Genomic DNA, 23,568 nt, shown 5'->3' with positions numbered 1-23,568 from the left:
AGACCTTTTTTTAATTTTTTTCTTAATTTGGAAACAGGGTCTCCTAAGCCAGCGATGCTGGTTTTGAACCTGTCTCTGCCTCCCAAGCTCGGGGATTACAAGCATGTGCCACCACGCCCGGCTTATACTATAATAATTTCTGAAAGCAATATGTTTCAAACAGCAATAAATGTTTTGTTTCTAAAAGAGTTACTACATACTTTTAAGTAAAATATTCAAATGATTTCTTTTGCATAAAATGAATAAAAAGAACATTAGTTTGGTTCAAGTGGAAAATGGCAAAGACCTGGCTGTTTTTCCTATACTTGAAACATTAAAAATAAAAATCTGTCAATAAAAACACACCAACAATCTATTTCTGTAAAAAACTATTTAACAAAAGTAAAACAATATAAACCATAAGCACTATCATAATTATTTGAGTCAATGAATTAAAATTTCCTTAAAGCATAAGATTTCCCAATTTAAAAGAAGAATTAGCTTTCTCTCAGCATAAATATTTTAAAAGGAAAGTTATTTAAAGAGAAGTTTCAAAATATTCCTCATCTTGGTTTGGTACAAAGCAAACACAAATAGCATCTTTAAAATGAATGATATCTACCTGCAAAAATAATTGCATAAATGTATATATATACATATATAGTAATGAAATACATTTTATTATTAATGAGCTAAACAAATAGTTATAACAAATCATCCATTCTTCCTCAGCATCTAATTACTATAAGGAGATTCAATGATTGCCAAATTATTATTGTAGAAGGGGGAAAAATCCTCCAAGATGCAGGATACAATTAAATTTAATATTCTCTATAAAACAATCTCAGAGGTGTCTATAAAACATAACCCCCCAAAACATACATAATCAAATCTTCCACTGAAACATTACAGAAATGTCCTCAAGTGTTACTATGGAAACATGTTTGAAACATTTCTATAACATAACTTTAAGTAAAAAAATTTTATTAAAATATTTCCTAAACCCAGCGTGGTGGCACACGCTTGTAATGCCCGCGCTTGGGAGGCAGAGACAGGAAGACAGTGAAGGTTCGAAGCCAGCCACACTGGCTTAAGAGACCCTGTTTCTAAATAAAAACATAAAATTGGTCTGGGAGTGTAGCCCGGAGGTAGAAAGATTCCATCCCCAGTATCACCACCAAAAAATAAATAAATAAATAAATAAATAAATAAATGAATAAAATATTTCTGAAGATATTTTTCTCACTTCCTTTATCGTAGTTCTGTAGTCTGCAAAGAGAATCAATATCATCTTTGACATAACAGAAAACAGTTATCAAATATTTAATTTAGCCTTCCAATGATTGTCTTACCTGTAATTCTATAAAAATTTGTTCACATGTCCTAATTTTTACTTCTGCTTTTTCTGTTGGGTTGTTTGCTTATATTAGGGAATTTTACCTCTGTCTTACACCTCCAGGTTGTCATATTTTTTATTTTGAAAGAGGGTTGTGTTAAGTTGCTGGGTGTCTCACTAAGTTGCTGAGTCTGGCCTCACACCAGAGATACTCCAGTCTTAGCCTCCCAAGTACAGGGAGTACCTGGGTAACTCTTACTCCTAATCATATAATTAAACTTTTTCCTAACTCCTCTTTATTTCTCTCTTAATATGGCTAATTTCCTGGTATAAACATGAATCACCAAATTAATAAATAGTTTTGATAATACTAAACTTTAAAATGTAAAGAAATAAAAAATAAATGTTACACATTAAAATTTTATTTTCTTAAAATGACTCAACCTCTTTTCAATAGTGTGCATTCTTTCACTGTCTCTGGCAAAGACAGTGTCTACTGGCCACAAAAATCTTTGGATTAGCATTCTGACCTAGATTCCAAAATTAATAAAAATATACTTTACTTCACATTTCTAGTGAACAGACAAATGCAAGTAGCTCAGTGGAAAAATTAGTTTCACCATCAATTAAAAAAAAACAAAAAAGAAATGTGTTCCACCCTAATTCTTGTGCTATCTTTGCCTAAAAGGAATTCTCAACTTGTACCATTTTAACACATGGATTAAGAATAAACAGAGGCAAATTATTTTTAAAAAATCTGTCTATGGTGTGTGTACATATAATTATATTAGCTATAATTTTCCTCTCTTAAAAATAGAGTTTTAGAGATTTACTACAGTACTGGCATGGTAGTATGAACAGAGTTCTGCAAATCTACTTCCCAGCACAACTGGAGAAAACAGGGAAAAAAAACAACTCAACCATTTAAACTCCAGAAATGGTCCTAAGGGCACATATCAAATAAACATCTAGTAAAAAAAAAAAAGTACTAAAATCCACTCAGAATAGCAATTGATATTTGAACCAAGACTATTCCATTCCTCACTCTTCCCTGGCCTGAGGCAGAAACTCTACAGTGGTGACCAAACACAGAGATGAGCTCCCTTCTCCCTGCAGCTCACAGAGGTCTTTCTGATCCTGGTGCCAGCTGCCTGTTGGTGAGGCTATGTTCTGGGCAAGTGAGGCTGAACGGTAGGGTTAAACTCCTGTTGTGTGGCCAGAGTTCCTACCTTGGGTGTGGGGCTACTGAGAATAAAGGGCCCAACAAGTCCTTCTCTTGCCTTAAAAAGTGCTGGGTTCTTGCTGGGAGAGGCAAGCTGGGAAGATCTGAGGCTACTGTTCCCATCCTCCACCTATCCTTCAGCTCCTTTTAAAGCGGGGGTGCAAGTCAGAAAAGGGAGCCACTGCCCTCACTCCCAACTTTAAAACTACAGCTACGAAATTCCACCAGGGAGGAGAAGACTTAAAAGAAGGTATTTCCCCAAAAGATTTTATTTCATTTGCAACAGAACTGGGGAAAGTTCAGTAATGGAGATTCCATTATTCTTGAAATCAAAATCAGTCGAGGCTATAGGGAAAGACAATTTTTAGATCTTTAGATTTGTTGGAGATGCAGGCTAAACTGTAGGCCAGTTACTTTGCAGAACAGACCTAGTTTTTAAAAAAGAGCTGGGAAGAGCCCTCCTGTTAAGGGGAATTTAATAGCTGGGTATATCCGGTGAAAGACAAAAAGAGACTCTGCCAAAATCGCTGCCAGACCAGGGTGATTATGGGTATATCTAAAGAGGTGCACTCCCTATCTCCACCCCAGGAGTAACATAAAAGGTTTAACAATGGTGGTGGTAGGAGGTAAGTGGGACAAAGGAGCCCTCACTCAAATAATCTAGCCAGTCACTAAACAAATAAGCAAATATTAATAATGGTCTGCCTATGTGGGAGGAGGATACCCAGAATTACAATAGTATATAAAATACTGGAAGGAAAAGACAATAGACATGGTGAAGAAAAAGGAAATTATAATCTTTGATCCATATAATAAGGAAACAGGGATCACAAACTGACTATAAGATTGCCCAAATGTTGTAATGGCAAAAGAATTGAAATAATCCATTGTAAATATGTGGGAAGAACTAAATAAGGAGATCATGTAAGTGGAAGAAAAAGAAGGGATGATTCCAACATGGTATCAAATTGCAGTAAAGAGTCAGAAATTAGCCAGGTGAGGTGGCACATGCCTGTAATTGCAGTGGCAACTTAGCAAGACCTTCAACAATTTAGAGAGATACTGTTTCAAAGTAAAAAAAAAAAAGGGGGGGGGATGGGGGATGTAGGTCAGAAGTAGAATGCCCACGGGGGGGTGGTGGTGGTGTTCAATCCTCAGTACCAAAAGTCAGAGAGAAAAAGAGAGGAGAAAGAGACAAAGAGAGGGAAGTAATAAAAAGAATCTGAAGGAAATTCTGGTGCCTGAAACTACAGTAACTGAAATTAATAAAAACAAAATTCACTTGAGGGGCCCAATCGTAAATCTGAACTGGCGCAAGAAAGCACACATAAACTTGAAGACAAAGACATAGATTATTCAGTCCAAAGAACATAAAGAAAAATTAACAGAGAGCCTCAGTCAGCGACATGTGGGACACCAATAAATTCAATATTCTCATGAAGTTCTTGAAGGACTAGAGAGAAAGGAGAGAAAAAGATTTCAAAGAAGTAATGTCTAAAACCTCCCCAAACTTACAGGGAAAAAAAAAAAAAACTTCATCTGTACATACAAGAACACTCACTTAAATTCAAGCAGGATAATGCAAAAAGTACAGACACTTTCATACAGATAAATTCATGATAGAATGCAGAAAGCAAAACCACAAAGAGAAAATCTTGAAAGCAGCAAGAGAAATTCGCTTCTTATAAGAGAACTCCAAGAAGATTAATAGCAGAAACTTCTCAGCAGAAACAATGGAGTCCAAAAAGCAGTGGGTTGGCATAATCAAAGGAAAAAACCCAGAAAAACAAAAGCCAAAATTGTTAACTGATAATCCTACATCCAGCAAAAATGAAGGCAAAATAAAGACATTCCCATATAAACAAAAAAACTGAGGAAATTTGTTGCTAACAGACCTACTTCCAACAAATTCTAAAGTTTTGAAGCTGAAAGCTAGTGACATCAGCCACTTATATAAAAACATAAACACACTAGAACGCTGGTAAAAGCATTATGTAATTATAAAAGACTTAATATTTTCCTCTTAAATTATTAAGCAATTAATAAAAATATCTACATATATAAAATATGTACAGAGAAACAAGATTTTCCATCCAACAGACAACTAAGATTGGTTATCTGTGGAGATTCATTATTTATGTTAGTCTTTTACATATCTCTAAATTGTACTGTTTGCTTTTATTGTTGCTAATTTTTAGGATTTCTAGTTGGAATATTAATATACCTTCAGATATAGCATTTGGAAATATTTTATCCCATTCTATCAGTAACTTTTAACTCTGTTTACATTGTCTTTGGATATACAATATTTTTTTTTATTTTTTAGGGAGTTTGTCTACCCTTCTGTTGCCTGTGTCATTGAAATCATATCCAAGAAATCACTGCCAATTTCAATGTTGTGAGGTTTTATGACTCAGATTTTCTTCTAAAAGTTTATAGTCTTAAGATTTATATTTAGGTCTTTTATCTATTTCAAGTTAATATTTGTATATGGGATTAGGTAAGGGTCCAATTTTATTCTTTTTCATGTAATTATTATTTTTAAACAATATTTAGTTAAAAGATTATTATTTCCACCACCAAATGTTCGTGGAAACCTTGTCAAAAATAACTTGACAATATATGGAAGAATGTATCTCTAGGCTTTTATTTAACTCCAATGGCTTATATATCTGCCTTTAGAACAGTACTACACTGTTTCAGTTATTGTAGCTTTATATGGTTTGAAATCAGAAAATATATATCTTCTAGCTTTGTTCTTTTTCGAGATCGTTTTGGGTATCTAAAGTCCATATTCCATATTAGGATAGATTTTTTTCTGAAAAATAAATATATAAATATATGATAGTTTCACCTAAAAAAAATAGAAAAAAAAATATTCTCTGGTAAGAAAGAAAGCAAAAAGAAATATTGAAATGTTATCTTTAAGTTATCAAAAGCTTGGTATCAGACAAATGAAACTGTTATGTGAGATTATCATTGTTAATTTTGGATAAATTGCTATAATACTAGATGTCAACCACTAAGCCAAGCATGGGAAGGAGGGATGGGAAGGGAATGGGGTGGGATCGGGTGGGGGCTGACTGGGGGATGTGTGCATGTATGTCTACAAAAGTTTTTTGTATCCCACTATGATGTATGAATACAGTGCGCCAATAAAAAATTAAAAATAAAATAAAATATGTATAAATATATATATATATGTGTGTATGTGTGTATGCAGTAGATCTGGCAGCACAAAGGAGATGCATTGGAACAAAGCTGTACTCAGCTAAAGCAGCAACTCCAGAATGATGCAAATTTACAAACAAATAAAATAAAAAATATTAAATAAGGTTAATATAACAAAAGCTATATATATATATAATTGCTCTCTTTTCATTCATAAACTTCTTTAAAAGCCATAAAACTTCTTGGGGTAGCCAGGCGTGGTGGCGCACGAGTGTAATCCGCGCACTTGGGAGATGGAGATAGGAGGATCCCGCAGGCTCGAAGCCAGCCACGCTGGCTTAAGAGACCCTCTTTCCAAATAAAAATATAAAATAGGTCTGGGAGTGTAGCCCTGAGGTAGAAGGGTTTCCAGGAACCCCAGTACCACCAAAAACAAAACAAAACTTCTTGGGGTATAGCTCAGTGGTAGAGCACATACTTAGCATGCTCAAGGCCTTGAGTTCAATTTTTGGCATCAAAAAATAAAAAATCCGTAAAATTACATTAAAATAATAACAATGTGTTGCTAGGTTTATAGATGCAATATGTATAAAACCACAAAAAGAAGGAAAATGAGTCCTTGCCCAGAATACATGAGGCACTAGGTTCAATTCAAAGAAAGGAAGTGAGGGAGGGTGGGAAGAGAGGGGAAAGTAGGGGAAGGAAGGGAGGGAGGAAGAGGGCCTGGGCGTGGTTGCCTACAAACCCATTCCTGGGGAGGCTTAGATAGGACTGCAGGTTTCAGGCCAGCCTCAGCAACTTAGTATGACCCTGTTACAAATAAAACAAAAAAAGGGTTGGGGTGTAGCTGAGTGGCAGAATATTTCTGAGTTTAATCTTTAGTAAAACATGCACATGTGTGTACATGCGCACACCCTAAATATATAGAAATTATGTTTTGCCGGGCGTGGTGGCGCACGCTTGTAATCCCTGCGCTTGGGAGGTGGAGACAGGAGGATCGCACAGGTTCGAAGCCAGCCAAGCTGGCTTAAGAGAGCCTGTTTCCAAAAATAAAAATAATAAAATAGGTCTGGGAGTGTAGCCCAGAGGTAGAAGGGCTTCCAGGAACCCCAGTACCACAAAAAAAAAAAGAAAAAAAAAGAAATTATGTTTCTATATTTTACTGGAATTGAGTTGGTATAAATGTAAGGGTTACTATAAGACCATGCATATAGAAAACTGTAGTAACCACTAAGCAAATCACAAAAAATACATATGAAAATGTATTAAGGAAACTAGGATGCTACTTTGTTAAATATTCATTTTATACATAAAAAAGTAATAAAGAAGAAATAAAAAGATCTAGAAAACAAAAAGCAAAATAGCAGACATACTCTCACCTGTATCAAAACGATTAAACTGAATGGATTTACCCAAAAGGCAAGCATTATTTGACATGATAAAATACAACATCCAACTACATGCCGTGTACAGGAGCACATAGGAGTACAGTGTACTTTAAATTCACTGATACGAAAAAGATTGGTAAGAGACACACTATACGAAAAGCAACGAAAAGAAATCTTGTGTGGCTATAATATCAGGCAAAACACACATTAACAGATCACAAAGATACATGAAGGAAAAACTGAAAGAAAGGGAAAAATAATAATGGTTAAGAAACTACAATATCCCACTTTAAATAAGGGATACAACAACCAGCTAGAATAATCTTCAAGGAAAGAAATACAAGGCTCAAAGTTGTAAACAAACTAAACTTAAGAGATATATAGAGCACCCCATGCCAAACAGCTGAATATACATTTTTCTCAAATGCACACGGAACACTGTAGGACAAACCATTATGGCAGGCCATTAAATAAATTTGGATTAGTTCAAAATGTCTAAATAATGTCAAATTATGCTCTTGACAAAAAAAAAATAAAAGAAAGATAAAAGAAAATTAAAAATCAAAGACAGAGAAGTCTGGGTAATTCACAAAAACATAAGTAACCAGAGGGTCAAAGATAAAAGAGGAAATTAGAAAATAGAGATGAATTAAAAACCTTTTATTATATAGAGGATTAAAATGACTAGAATCAGAAATATAAGTAGAAACATTGAAGAATGGCCTACAGAAATAAAAAGGACAATAAGCTATACTATGAATTATCTATGAATAAATTCAATAACAGATGAAATGGACTAATTCCTAACAAGACACAAATCTCCAAAAGTAATTGAAGAAATAGATAATGTGAATAGGCCATATCAAAGTCAAGGGGCTTAGATCAAAAAGTACCCACCAAGAAGAACCCAAGCCTAGGTGGCTCACTGCTAAATTCTACCCGATAATTAAATTCAAAACTGATATTTCAAAATTCTTTTAAAGCACTTAAAAGAGGGGAACACTTCTTAAACTCCTTCTATGAGGCCAAAATTACCTTGTTATGAAATTTAGAAAAAAATATAGCACAAGAAAAGCTATAGACCAGCATATTTTGTAAATATGGGTGTGAAAATCCTCAACAAACTTGTAAACTGAATCTAGCATTAGATACAATAATAGATCATGAAGAAGTGAGCCTTATTGAAGAAATCCAAAATTGGTATAGTATGTGAAAAACAGTCAATGCAATATATTGTATCAGAAGATAAAAGAGTAAAAAAAATAAGATTTTCTCAATTTGTACATAATATTGGACAAAATTCAATATTTTTCATGATAAAAATATTCAACAATCTAGAAACATAAGGGAACTTCCTCATCCCAAAGAAAGGAACCTATAAAAACTCCACAAGCAACATCATGACTAATAGTGGATACTTTTTCCCTAACAATAGAAAAAAGACAAGGAAATCTGTTCTTATCACTTTTATTAACATTTTACTACAGGCTCTATCCAGGGCAACTAAGCAAGAAGATATAAAAGGAATTCACATTGAAAAGAAAAAAGTAAACTATCTCTACTTATAGACAACATGATCCACTATATAGAAAATCCTATGAATCTAGTCAATTATTATTAGAAGTAATAAATTCAAAAAGATTGCTGGATACAAGATAAGTATACAAAGGCTAAGCTGTACTTCTATACACCTGTAATGAATAAATGTACAAAAAATGGAATTAAGAGAACAATCCCACTTACAGTATAATTAAAAACTACAAAATTTAGGAATAAATTAAGCAAAAGCAAAAGTATAAACCTATATTTAGAATATAAAATATTGTTTGAAGAATCTGAAGATATAAATAAAAGAAAAAACATGCCATACTTATACATGAGACAACACAGTATTTTTAAGATGGCAATACTCTCCAAATTGACTGACAGATTTAACACAATCTCCGTCAGAATCCCTGCTCAGTTGATTGTAGAAACTGAGAAACACATTTCAAATTAACATGGTAAAGATCCCTCAAAAGCCAAAACAATTCTAAAAAAAAAAAAAAAGAAAAAAACCCAGGAGATACAAATTTCTATTTTCTTTGAAACTAAGTATGGTGTTGGCATATGAATAGAGATACAAATCAAAAGAACAAAATTGCAAGTCCAAAAATAAATCCAGAAGTCAATGATCAATGGAGTTTTGACAAGGGTTTGAAGATGACTTAAATGAGAAAGAATTTTCCAACAATGATGCTCAGAGTAAAGCTGAACCCATATTTTATACATAAAATACCTTATCTTGTACATAAAATAAGTGAAAATGGATCAAAAACCTAACTGTAAGAGCTAAAAACAATAAAATGCTTGAGAAAAAAAATGGGTAAATCCTGAAGACCTTAATATTGGCTGTAGTTTTCTTGATACCAAAAACACCAACAATAAAAGAAAAAATAAACTAATTTCATCAAATTAAATAACATTTATACTTTTTTTTTTTTTTTGGTGGTACTGAGGTTCCTGGAAGCCCTTCTACCTCTGGGCTACACTCCCAGACCTATTTTTATATTTTTATTTAGAAACAGGGTCTCCTAAGCCAGCGCGCGCGGCTGGCTTCGAACCTGCGCGATCCTCCTGTCTCCGCCTCCCAAGCGCGGGGATTACAAGCGTGCGCCACCACGCCCGGCTACATTTATACTTTTAAGAATGCTATTAAGACACCACAGAATGGAAAAAAAAAATTGGAAATCAGATACCTGATGTAAAGAGACAGTATAAAGAAGTCACATAAACTGGCCAAGGTGGCACTCATCTGTAATCTCAGCACTTAGGAGGCTACAATAGGAGGATCACAGGTAAACAAATGTTTATGTGAGCATTATTTATAGTAGGCCAGAGGTTGTAACAACAGAAATGTCTATCAACGTATGAATGGATAAAGTAAGGTATATTTGGGGCACTGAAATGTTATCTAACCATAAAAAGAAGTATTGATACATACCACAGACAAAAACTCTGAAAACATTATGGGAAGTTAAAACAGCTGGGCATGGTGGCACATGCTATGAATCCGAATACTTAGAGGCTAAGATAGGATCACAGGTTTGCAGCCAGCCTCAGCTACTTAGTGAGGCCTTCTGCAATTTAGTGAGACACTGATTAAAAAATAAAATTGGGCTGGGGTGTGGCTCAGAGGTAGAACGCTCATGGGTTCCATCCCCACTACCACACACACAAAAAAAAGGTAGTCACAAACTACATATTGTATAATTCATTTTATAAAACTGATAAAATTGACAAATAGTAGTTGCTTAGGGCTGAAGACAAGTGGATGATACTGGTTTTCTTCTAATGTGATGAAATGTTTTAAAATTTACTGTGATAATGGCTACACATTATCTTTGAATATACTAAAAGTCATTGAGTTATACAGTCAAAGATGACAATATATACAGTACGTGAAAAATATTTCAATTAAAGAAGTGCAAAAAAATCAAAGCCTGCAAAGAAATCTACAGCATTCCAGTTAATTGGAGGTAAAAAAAATATTTTGTCCTAGGCAAAATTTTTAATATATATAAACTATATAGAATGAATAAAGTGGCAAATGCATGCTAGTTTTCCCATTTTGGGTTAGGTAAATGTAGATAGAGCTATAATATTTTGCATTCATTGCTACACTTTCTACTGTACACAAAAAGAATTTAAGAGCTGTCCAAAAGGCTTAAATAGAGACTACCCTTTCAATTTAATTTTACCTCCTGCTAGGAAGATCATACCCACATTACTAATATACCTGAAGAAAATAATGCATGTGGGGGTCTGCCGGATAGTAGGTAATAATAGTTGAAGGTAATATAGTAGTTGTTGAAGGTAATATAGTAGTCATAATAATAGTTGAAGGTAATGTAGTAGTCATAAACAAGATTTGAGTTCAAGTTATCTTTTGTTTATCTGTGGTACTGGGGATTGAATATAGGGGCATCTGCCTCCACACAACACCTTCAACTCTTTTTATTTTTTAAAACAGGGTCTTGCAATATTGCTGAGAGTTTCAATACATTGTTGAGGCTGTCCTCAAATCATCAATTCACCTTTCTCAGTCTTCCAAGTACTGGATTATAAGGGTATGCTACCACACATAGCTTAAGTTTGATTCAAATTAATAATATACACACAATCTTAATCAGGGATAAATAGTCTAAGATTGGTTTCACTATATTTTTAAAAAGAGAGAGAAGGGGAAAGAATGGGAGAGGGCAAATTCCTCTAGCTTGGCATTAGAATGGATTCAGACATCCTTTTACATACCCAAGTTTAAAACACTCCCCTCAACCTCTTACTCAACCACTGTCAATTCTAGCTACTTGGACTCTGCATCTGAACATGTTCTTTTCTATTCCTGTCCTGCTTCTGACCTCTCACTCAAACAAGAATATAAATCTTCCCATTCACATATCTGGTGTGACTACTTCCTTCCAATATCCTTCAAACACTTTAATCACTGTAACTTCTGGTCATGTCATTCTCCAGCTCAAAACTCTGAGCAGGTAAAAAAAAATCAACAACTAATCTAACGAAACCAAAAAGGCAAAAACAAACAGACAAACAGACAGACAAACACCCAATCAAGCAACAAACTAGGCCGGGCGTGGTGGCGCACGCTTGTAATCCCCGCGCTTGGGAAGCAGAGACAGGAGGATCGCGCAGGTTTGAAGCCAGCCGCACTGGCTTAGGAGACCCTGTTTCCAAAAATAAAATAGGTCTGGGAGTGTAGCCCGGAGGTAGAAGGGCTTCCAGGAACCCCAGTACCACCAAAAAAACCCCAAAGAAATGACCACAACTTTATTTTTGTCTCCATTTAGACAGAATAAGTAAAACTGCCCAGTTACCCTAATTTCTTTTAAGTATCTAACAAAAACCAAGTCAAAATTCTAATTCAGTGTCACAAGTTATTTTTTTCAACTATTCAATTTATTATTATTGTTGTTATTATTTTTGCAGTACTAGGGATGGAAAACAGGGACATTCTAGCTCTGAGCTATACCCCCAACCCTTTTTGTTTTCTTACTCTTTATTTTGAAATAGGGCCTCACCCTCAATAAATAGCTGAGGCTATCTGAAAACTGTGATCCACCTGTCTCAGACTCTCAAATGTGGGATTACAAGCGTGCAACACCACGCCTCGCTTCTAATTCAATTCAAAATGTAAAATTATGAAAAGAACTGATGAGCTTTTGGGAGAAATGTAAATTGCCATAAGATTAAATTTTTTGTGTTTGGGGGAAATAAGCACTTCACTTTCAAATCAAAATTTTTTTGTGGCAAGGGAAAATATTTACTGTGAGGTAATAAAAGCTTTGCAATAAATTTACTGGGAAAAATGGACCAGAGAATTTAAGTTTCGTGTGTGTGTGTGTGTGTGTGTGTGTGTGTGTGTGTGTGTGTTTTTCTGTATTTCTTACTCTCCCATGCCACTTTTTAAAAAATGTTTATAAATGTTAATACAAAACAAAATTTAAAATTATGTCAAAACTTAATCTTTAGGTCTCTTTAAAGTAATATTATTTCTATTTAGACCAACTTCATAAGTCTGAAAACACATTTTACTAAAAATGTTTTTGTAATTCTACTTTAAATACAACAATTTACCTTAACATTTGATTTTTTTGAGAAATTCACCACTACTCCCCAGCCAAAGTCATCTCCTTCATTTTTTACCTGCAAATAAATTAAGTAAACAAGTGAATAGTGTTTATATCTAAAAGGCAATTGTAGCTTTTCATGCTTACATTATACGTTAAAACTTGTAAATTTTCCTAGTATTTAAAAAAAAAACATTGCTAAATTTATGGAGTAAGATACTAATCCTACTGAAAAATTAAACAATGACAAATTTCACAGTCCCCTAGAACAGCAATAACAGAAAGAGTTCAATTGGCAAACAAATGTTAAAAATGTTAAGTGAATTTATTCTGAGAATACTTCTAGTCTTTTATAGCTAATGAATTTTTTTAGGACTTCACATAGGCAAAAAAATAATATAGATTAACTACTATAGCAAGAGGCATTTTACCAAACTCTATAAAACATTAAAATATCTTTAAATTCTGAAATATTAAAATGCTTTATGAAGACACAATTACATACCTTTACCAAACGACCTGGCTGTAGAAATGGTAAGCAGTATTTTGGTTTATGAATATATTCTTCAATTTCTTTACCCAATTTCGCCAATTGCTGTCTAATCTTATAATAGATGACTACACTTTCTTCATTGGGAATTACTATTTTATTATATTGTTCTTCAGAATTCTTCACCTCTGTAAATAAAACAAACACACCAAAAAATTGCATACCTTATATAAATTATCCCCAAGACACACATATTTTTCTATGATAATTGTAAAGAGCAAAGTCAGTTTGTTTATATAGATTATATTAGAAGTTTGAAGGAAAAGATTTCTCACAGAGGACGATAAAGCAGTTTCTAGTTTTCCTTCTTCCTACTGGTCTCTTTCTATGGCAAACATCCTTCATCTAGTTACCTAGTATTCTACTCCCCACCCTATCCTTGCTTTCAGTGCTAACCTCACTCATCCCATTATGCGTTCTGAACTTTTTCACCACCCCAAAAAGAAACCTTAACCAATAAACAACTACTCATCAATCTTTAGTTCTACCAATCTTTTCTCTATGAATCTGTTAATTGTAGATATTTCATACATATGAAATCATATAATTTGTAGCTTTTATTTATTTATTTTTGTAGGTCTGGGGATGGAACCCAGGGGCATTGAACTTCCAAGCTACACTCCCTCCCCTAATTTTTATTATTTATTTTTGAAACAGGGTCTCACTAAGTTGGGGAGGGCCTCACTAAGTAGTTGAAGCTGTCCATGAACCATGATACTCCGGTCTCAGCCTCCCAAATGCTGAGATTACAAGCATATGCCACGACGCCCAGCTAATTTGTGGCTTTTTATGTCATGGTATGTTTCTAAGGTTTATCCATGGTGTTGTATAAGTATTTTATGCCTGCCTATTTCTGAATAATATTCCATTTTAAGATAATATACCATATCTGTTTATGCCTTTACCAAGTGATGGACATTTCGATTGTTCCCACTCTTTTCCTACTGTTTATGGTGTTGTGTTTTTAATCCCTTTGGGTTAAATATATAGATATACATACATGTGTGTGTATGTGTATGTATATATTTTTATATGTGTGTGTGTGTATGTATGTATCTATCACCAGGCAGAGTTGCTGAGTCATATGGTTAAGTCTATATTTAATGTTTTGAGGAACTGCCAAAGTATTTTCCACAATGCCAGACAATTTTTTCTTTTTGAAAGAGAATATCCAACCACGAATGTGAAGTGATACTGAATAGCATTTTCCTTATGACTAAAGATGGTAAGCATCTATCTTTATGTGTTTCTTAGCAAACTCTATATCCACTGAAGAAATGTCTAATTCAAAGCCTTTGTCCATTTTTTTCTTTTTTAGAAATCATATTATTTAAAAAGTTTTTTATTGGTGCATTGAGGTTACACATCTTAGTGGAATACAAGATGGTAGAGGCATACATACACACATCACTCTTTTAGCCCTTCCCCAATTCCCACCCCATTTTCTCCCTCCTTCTCATGTTTGGCTTAGTAATTGACTTTTTTTTTTTTTGTAGTACTGGGTATGGAACCCCAGGGGCATTCTAACTCTGAGCTATACTCCCCACACCCACACTATTTTTATTCTTTATTTTGAAACAGGGCCTGAGTTGCAAAGGGTCTCTTAAAGCAGTAGCTGAGGCTGGCTGCAAACTGAGATCCTCCTGTCTCAGCCACCACAAAAACTGGGATTACAAGCATGGGCCACCAAACCTGGTACTAGTCTTTTTAAATTTTATTTATTTATTTATTTATTTATTTTTGTGGTACTGGGGATGAAACCTAGAGGCTTTCTACCTCTGGGCTACACTCCCAGACCTAGATAAAAACAGTATACATACTCTGCAAAGCTTTCCTAGGGATTAACAGACACACACAAAAAGAAGCACGAATATACTTAGCTGACAACTCATAATACACATGAAATATATCATAACTACAGTATTGTTAATTTTATGACTTTTTTGTGTGTGGTACTCAGGGGCTTTCTACCTCCAGGCTATACTCCCAAACCTATTTTATATTTTATTTGGAAACAGGGTCTCAGTAAGTTGCTGAGAGCCTCATTAAGTAGCCGAGGCTGGCTTTGAACCTACATGATCCTCCTGTCTCAGCCTCCCAAGTCCTGGGAATACAAGTGTGTACCACCATGCCTGGCTATTATTTTTATTATTACCTTATAACAGTCTGTTCCCTCCAATTTCTGGTCTTTTGTACACCCTTGAATATACTACATCATTGTGGTTATTTTTTGGTGGTACTAAGGGTAGAAACAGGGGCATTCTACCTCCGGACTATACTCCTAACAGGGTCTCACTAAGTTGCTGTGAGCCTCATTAAGTAGCTGAGGCTGGCTTCAAACCTGTGCAATCCTCCTATCTCAGCCTCCCAGGGATTACAAGTGTGCACCATTATGCCTGGCTATCATGGTTATTTTTAAATGAACTATATCACTGCTTAGAAGAACTATATTTAATTCATTAAAGATAAGAATGCTATCCATAGCATGACACATTACAGCAGTAATTATCAGAAAGAGATTAAAAACCTATAAAATTATTTGACAGAACAAAGTCAATAAGAAGTTGTATAAAAATAAAAATTGCACACTGAAATTATAATCCTTCTGTCCCCCTTAAAGTTACAAATCAACACTATGTAGGACTCAGTAGAACACTAACGTAGCACTGACAGTTTAAGGAGATGGAAGAAACATCTGTTGGGATATTTCCCTAGTATCCACCACTGTCTACCCCAAATTATTTCTCTGCTTGTACCATTTAACTAATGAGTTATAGTTTAAATCACCCTATTTTGTATCAGGGACTCTTACTACAGTTCTTTATTTTTTTTGGGGGGAGGGGAGTCTGAGCATGGAACTCAGGGGCATTCAAACTCTGAGCTACACCCCCTGCCCTAATTTTTATTCTTTAATTTGCAACTGCGTCTCACTAAGTTGCGGAGGGCCTAAGTATCTTAGGCCATCCGAAAACTGTTATCCTCTGGTCTCTGCCTCCTGAATGCTGGGATCGTGCACTAACACGCCCGGCCTATAAACTTTTTTTTTTTTTGGTGGTACTGGGGGTGGAACCCAGGGGCTTTCTACCTCCAAGCTGTATTCCCAGACCTATTTTATATTTCATTTGGAAACAGGGTCTCACTAAATTGCTGAGAGCCTCACTTAGTAGTTGAGGCTGGCTTCAAACCTGTGCGAGGCTCCTGTCTCCGCCTCCCAAGTGTGGGGATTACAAGTGTGCGCTACCATGCCAGTCACTACAGTTATATACCACTCCAGAAAGTAATTTAGGTACAGTATTTTTTTCCCAAATTAAAAAAAAAAAGTTTCTCTAATCTGTTCTCCAAAGTTTAAAAAAATGCTTTATATGTATCTTTCAAAAATGACAATGTACATGTAACAAATTAGAAAACAAACACAGAAGTCAACTAGGTAAAGTGGCCCTTGTGACACCCACTATGAAGCAAACAAATTTAACTTAAGGATAGTACAAGAGTTTTCCCTATCCAAGAGGGATAAGTCCCAAGACCCCCAGTGAATGCCTAAAACTACAGATAGTATCAAATCCCATGTATGTTTTACACTAGAAATTCATACTATGATAAAACTTAATATACGAACTAAGTACAGTATGAGTAACAAAACAAAAATAGAATTATCAATATACTGTAATAAAATTTTTGTGAAAACTGTCTCTCAAAATATCTTATTGTACTGTACTTATCCTTTTTGAGATGATATAAGATCAAAAGAAGGAATTTATGGCTTCTTGTTGGCATCTCTATTCTAGTGCTTTCGGTTCATTAGTAAGTAAAATAAGGATTCCTTGAACACAAACACTATGATAATGTGACAATAAACCTGATCACTAAGATGACTAAATGTTTAATGAGTAGGTCAGCACACACAGCATAGATAGGCTGAAAATGGGAAGATTCATATCCCAAGGTAGACAGTGAAATGGTGCAAGACTTCATGAGGACGCTAAAAATGGCATGCAACTTAAAACTTATTTTTTTCTGGACTATTTAATATTTTCTACCATAGCTGACTATGGGTAACTGACACCAAAGTAAGTAAAACAGTGGGGATGAGGAATAACGACTGTATCCCTTCCATTCCATTAAAAAGCAAGAGTGTTTCAATATAAATTGTTGTTTGGGCCAGGTATGGTAGTACACGTCAGTAATTCCAGTACTCCGGAGGCTGAGACAGGAGGGTTGTAGTAGGTTGGAGGCCAGCTTCAGAAATTTAGTGAGGCCCTGAACAACTTAGAGATACCCTGTATCGACATAAAAAATAAAAAGAGAGCTGGGCATAGTGGCACATGCATGTAATCCCCGCATTTGGGAGGCTGAGACAGGAAGTTCACAGCTTCCTTTTATTTTTATTTTATTACAATGCAGTAAAAAGTAGAAGATCCTATGGTACTGCTATAGGAATGCCCCAGTATTTTAGGAAATAGCATGTATAATATACCTAATAAACAGTTTGCAAGCAATTGCTTCTTCTGAGAGAAAGGGGATGATGGTTGCAAAAATATATTCATATTATATATGAAAAGACCTGTGAGTGATGGGGAAATAGAATGCCACTCCTAGTACTAGGAAAATATTTTAAAATGTTAAATTGTAATTGATCTAGGATAATATTATCAATAATGATGACGAGCACTTAATAAGCAGTTAACATAAATTATCTCATTGAATTCTTATAAATTAGATGAACTAGATATCATTCCAATTTCATAATACAAATTAAAGTTCATGTAGAACTGAATCAATCCCATGTCTAACTCCACAGCTCTTGCTATTAAACATAATATTATTAATTTTCCTGCATTGAGACATATATATATATATATATATGAACATATTTTGTACATATTTTGTAATGAGGATTGAACCCAGAAGTATTTTACCTCTGAGCTACATCCCAGCCCTTTTTACTTAAAAAAATGTTTTTCTTTTTATTGTGGTACTAGGGATGGAACCCAGGGGCATTTCTACTCTGAGCTACTATTTTTTCTTCTTTATTTTGAAACAGGGTCTCACTGAGTTGCAAAGGGCCTAAGTACCTGAGGCTGTCCATGATCCATGATCTTACTCTTGCAGCTCACTAAAAAAATCTACTATCGATTCAGTAAATTAAAATGAAAATATCTCATGTATATAAACCATGTAAGTTTGTTATAATGAATAAAACACCTTATCATGAAATAAGTATTAATTCAATATATCTAAAGACGATGTTTTAGGTTTCACAATGTTAGAAAACAGGCATTGCTTTTCAAAAAACAGAGGTAGAAAGATGCAGGGTAAGTGAATTACAAGAAGGTAGAAAATGGAAAGAAATAATAGTAGAGAGTAGCGACTTATTCACAATCTTTCTAAAAGGTCAGAACTACACTGAAACAAAACAAAGCAAAAGAGAGTACTCGAAGAAAAAATGATAGGGACAGAGAAATAATCATAATGTTTAAGTTCATAGATTAGGCAGCAAAGTCATACTGAAGAATCTGAACCCGAGTAGATGTCATAAAAAGGGCTTTATATAAATAGGTAAGTGCCTGGAGTTTTCCATCTATTCCCTATTGTACATGCAGTTTATTTTAATGAAATCACAAAATAGTAAGATTGTTTGTGTGTTTTGTAGTACTGAGGATTGAACCCAGTGACATCCTAACTCCAAGCTACATACCCAGTCCTACTTTTTTATTTTAATCAATGTCTTGCTAGTTTGATGAGCATCACTACTTGCTGAGCCTATATTTGAATCTGCAACCCTCCTGTTTCAGCCTCCCAGATACTGGAATTACAGGCATGCACCATCATACCTGGATGTCAAAAGTTTAAAAAGTAGACTGTCAGACTATGTTAAAAGAAGAAAAAAAAAAGCAAAGGTAGGCACACCAATAAGCATCCCTGTTTCTCTTGGTGTTTTAGTTTCTAAACCAGTCTAACTGCCGGCTATATGTAAATATAATTATCCCAGTCCTACATTACCTAGGGTGACAGCCTAGGAGAAGTACTTTAAATTTTAATTACTTTTAATTGTTGTAACATTATGCCTGTTTCAATGACCACATCTAAATGTCTACAATATTAGATAAAACTTATCAATTCCCCTCTTTGATATTAATCTGATTTTAATACCTCCTTTATTCAAATCTAAATCCAAAGTATACTTAACTTTTATATGTCATTTTTTACTTTATTATTATTTCTAATTCTTTTTTTGTGTGTGTGGTACTGGGCTTCCTGGAAGCCCTTCTACCTCTGGGCTACACTCCCAGACCTGTTTTATTTTTGGAAACAGGGTCTCTTATGCCAGCGTGGCTGGCTTCGAACCTGCGCGATCCTCCTGTCTCCGCCTCCCAAGCATGGGGATTACAAGCGTGCGCCACCACGCCTGGCTTATTTATAATTCTTTTTTTTAAATTTTATTTTATTGGTGCACTGTATTCATACATCATAGTGGGATACAAACTTTTGTAGACATACATGCACACATCGCCCAGTCAGCCCCCACCCGATCCCCACCCCATTCTCTCCCCATCCCTCCCTCCCATGCTTGGCTTAGTGGTTGACATCTAGTATTATAGCAATTTATCCAAAATTAAAAATGATAATCTCACATAACAGTTTCATTTGTCTGATACCAAGCTTTTGATGACTTAAAGATAACATTTCAATATTTCTTTTTGCTTTCTTTCTTACCAGAGAATATTTTTTTCTTTTTTTTAGGTGAAACTATCATATATTTATTTTTCAGAAAAAAATCTATCCTGATATGGAATATGGATTCTAGATACCCAAAACAATCTCGAAGCAAAAACAAAGCTAGAAGATGTATATTTTCTGATTTCAAACCATATAAAGCTACAATAATTGAAACAGTGTAGTACTGTTCTAAAGGCAGATATATAGACCATTGGAGTTAAATACAAGCCTAGAGCTAACTTCTTCCCTATATTGTCAAGTTATTTTTGACAAGGTTTCCACGAAGATTTGGTGTTGGAAATAATAATCTTTTAACTAAATATTGTTGAAAAATAATAATTACATGGAAAAGAATAAAATTGGACCCTTACCTAATCCCACATACAAGTATTAACTCAAACTAGATAAAAGACCTAAATATAAATCTTAAGACTATAAACTTTTAGGAGAAAATGTGGGTCGTAAAACCTCACAACATTGAAATTGGCAGTGATTTCTTGGATATGATTTCAATGACACAGGCAACAGAAGAATATACAAACTCCCTAAAAAATAAAAGAAAATATTGTATATCCAAAGACAATGTAAACAGAGTTAAAAGTTACTAATAGAATTGGATAAAATATTTCCAAATGCTATATCTGAAGGTATATTAATATTCCAACTAGAAATCCTAAAAATTAACAACAATAAAGGCAAACAATACCATTTAGAGATAGGTAAAAGACTAACATAAATAATGAATCTCCACAGATAACCAATCTTAGTTGTCTGTTGGATGGAAACTCTTGTTTCTCTGGTTCTGGTGAGTGTTACCTATTTCTTCTTTGTAGTTAATCTCTTTGAGTATTTTCTCTAGCGCTGGTTTTGAAGACATAAATTCCTTCAGTTTCTGTTTGTCATGGAAGCTTCTTATTTCTCCATCTAATTTGATAGAAAGTTTTGCTGGATAGGAAATTTTTGGCTGGAAGTTGTTTTCTTTCAGAGTTTGGAATATGTTACTCCAAGCCCTTCTGGCTCTCATGACTTGGTTTGGGAAGTCTGGAGTGATTCTAATTGGTTTGCCTCTGAATGTCACTTGGCCCTTTGTTTTTGTTGCCTTTAAGATTCTCTGCTTGGCTTCCACATTGGTCATTTTGAAAATTATATGGCATGGGGATCCTCTTCTCGGATCCTGTCTAAAGGGAGTTCTATAAGTTTCCTGGATCTGTGTATCAACCTCTTGCTCTATATTTGGAAAATTTTCTGCTATTACTTCCTTGAAGAGATTGTTGATCCCTTTGGTATCACTTTCTTTTCCCTCCTCTATTCCAATTATTCTTAGGTTAGCTCTCTTAAGATGGGCCCATATTTCTTCAATGTCAGATTCCTGCTGTTGGATATCTTTTTCTAGATTAGAAACTATGCATTCATTTTTGGATTGCTCATCTTCTAAGAGCGAGATTCTGTTCTCCATGTGGTCTAATCGGTTGTTTGTGCTTTGAATTGAGGCCTTTACTTCATTAATTGCATCCTTTATCTCTTTTTGGCTCTCTCTGAGTTCTTTTCGAAGCACCTCTATTATTTCTACAGTTATTTTCCTGATTTGATCTTCTAGAAATCTCTGATTTTCTGTTTTATCAGGTTCTGATGTTGTGGGGTTGTGCACATTCATTACTTCAGTGTTATTCCTCTTTCCCATGATTTCGGAGGTTTGTGCCTTCTCTGGGTTCTTCCCTTGGGTCACTATGGCTTCACTTAAGGTGCTCTGGATCTCGAGTCTGTATTATCTCAGACCCTACTACTCCTTTACTGGGTTGTATCACAGAGTCTCCGACCCAGGGAGTCGATAGAGGCTGCTTTAAACTATGGGGGGTGCCAGGTTGCACGCTCTCCTATGGTGTGATATCTCTGCCACCACCACTCCCTCACTGGGTCAAGTCCCAGGAGGCACAATACTGGGATTTCTCCTCTGTGGCCCGCAATTTGACTCACTGTTCTTGAGTACGTAGATGTAGCTGTACTGGACTCGGTGAATTCACTGCTGCTGCCGCCGCCGGTGGCAATATGGCGCCTCTGCCACGCCCTCGGCCATGAGGCTGGCGTATTTTTTCTTCTCTGGTTTTGATTTCCACTCTGAATCCCTGCAGCGTGTGCTGAGCTCAGCCACTGGGAGCTTTAAATGCTGTCTGCGCTGAAAGATCCCGCCTGGCTGTTCCGCATCGGCTCACCTCGGCTTGCTGTAGCTGTCCGCTGAGTTCGCCGCTGCCGCCGGCAGTATGGCGCTGCTGCCGCGTCCTCGGGCGCGTGTGTCTCCTCTGTGGCCCTGAGCTCTGTTCTCAGTCCGCTTTCTCTCTGGAGCCTGGTGGTTTTTTTGTTTTTCTGGTGATGGTGTTTTCTGGCTATGAAAGGCGCTCTTTTTGTGGTAATGGAGATTGGTTGTTAGTGGGACTCTTAAGCCCCGCTTTTCTCGGTCGCCATCTTCCCGGAAGTCCCCTTATTTATAATTCTTGATGGAAAAATTTATAGCTCCTTCAAAAACAGAGTTATGTGAAACTAAAAACATTTTCTCATCTTTATCAACTTAGCACAAATGGGATTAATGTAGTTTTACAAGAAAATAAAATGCCTTGCGATCTTAGATTATACAAGTGCCATTAATTTTATAAGATGTGGTTTAAAAATGCAACAACTTTGCTTGTAGAAATACATGTAAAAATGAACCTTAACTCAGCTAGCTCGCAGCTGAGCGTGGTGGCACACGCTTGTAATCCCCGCGATTGGGAGGTAGAGACAGGATGATCACGCAGGTTCAAAGCCAGCCTCGTTGGCTTAAGAGACCCTGATTCCAAATAAAATATAAAATAGGTCTGGGAGTGTAGCCTGGAGATAGAAGGGTTCCATCCCTAATATCACCAAGAAAAAAAAAAAAAATCAGCTAGCTCAAGTTTTTAAAATCTTTTGTCATTCTTTTATTTCAGTAATAGCAGTTGCTAGATTGAGTATTATGCTCTTATTAAAAAGAGACAATACATGCTTAATAAAAACAGCCCTAGTTGGTAGCAGGAGTCCAAGATTCTAATCTAATTTCTGCCACTGATCAAATACTATCTTAACTTCTCTGATCTTGCCCCTCACATTTTTAAAATCTGTACAATGATGCCAAAGCTTGTTCCAGCTCTATGTTGAAGCTTTCATTAACTAAGACCAGAGGCATTAAAAAAAGAGGATATAGTTATGCTAGAATCAATAAGCTAGTTAATATAAAGCATTTAACACAAGGCTACATAGGGTAAATATTTATGAACACTAATTACTATAAAACTGCACATCTGATTTGACTTTATAAAAAAAGGGCACGTATATGAAAAGGAAAGATCAAAGAATTACAGTGGTTATATTGTGAAGCTATCTGTGTGTGTGCTTAATAATGATAATGGACTATTTATGTGCCAAACTGGTAGTTTAAATCTTTGGTCCTATCTTGGCTTTTAATCACCTGTACATGATGATTAGCCACACTACTTCCTATGACAAGAATCAGTATACAATTCTGCTTAAATGTAACATTTACTCTTGGACTTTAGAAAACATCCTAA

The 23,568-nt window shown here is 35.2% G+C and overlaps 1 protein-coding gene across 1 annotated transcript in view; it reads right to left on the bottom strand.

Moving 5' to 3' along the window:
* Positions 1-23,568, bottom strand: part of MTREX (Mtr4 exosome RNA helicase) — a gene marked incomplete at both ends in the record, with an annotated part of 95,367 nt that overhangs the window by 36,813 nt on the left and 34,986 nt on the right. Inside the window, 2 exons of the mRNA XM_080704417.1 lie at positions 12,731-12,799; positions 13,229-13,401. Of these exons, the coding sequence (XP_080560543.1) occupies positions 12,731-12,799; positions 13,229-13,401 (242 nt within the window). The remainder of the gene's footprint in view (positions 1-12,730; positions 12,800-13,228; positions 13,402-23,568) is intronic.

The sequence above is a fragment of the Muscardinus avellanarius genome, assembly GCF_963383645.1.
Source record: "Muscardinus avellanarius genome assembly, chromosome: 1".
NCBI classification, from domain to species: Eukaryota; Metazoa; Chordata; class Mammalia; order Rodentia; family Gliridae; genus Muscardinus; species Muscardinus avellanarius.
The sequence above is the reverse complement of the archived record's forward strand: the minus strand, read 5'-3'. Positions and strand labels throughout refer to the sequence as shown.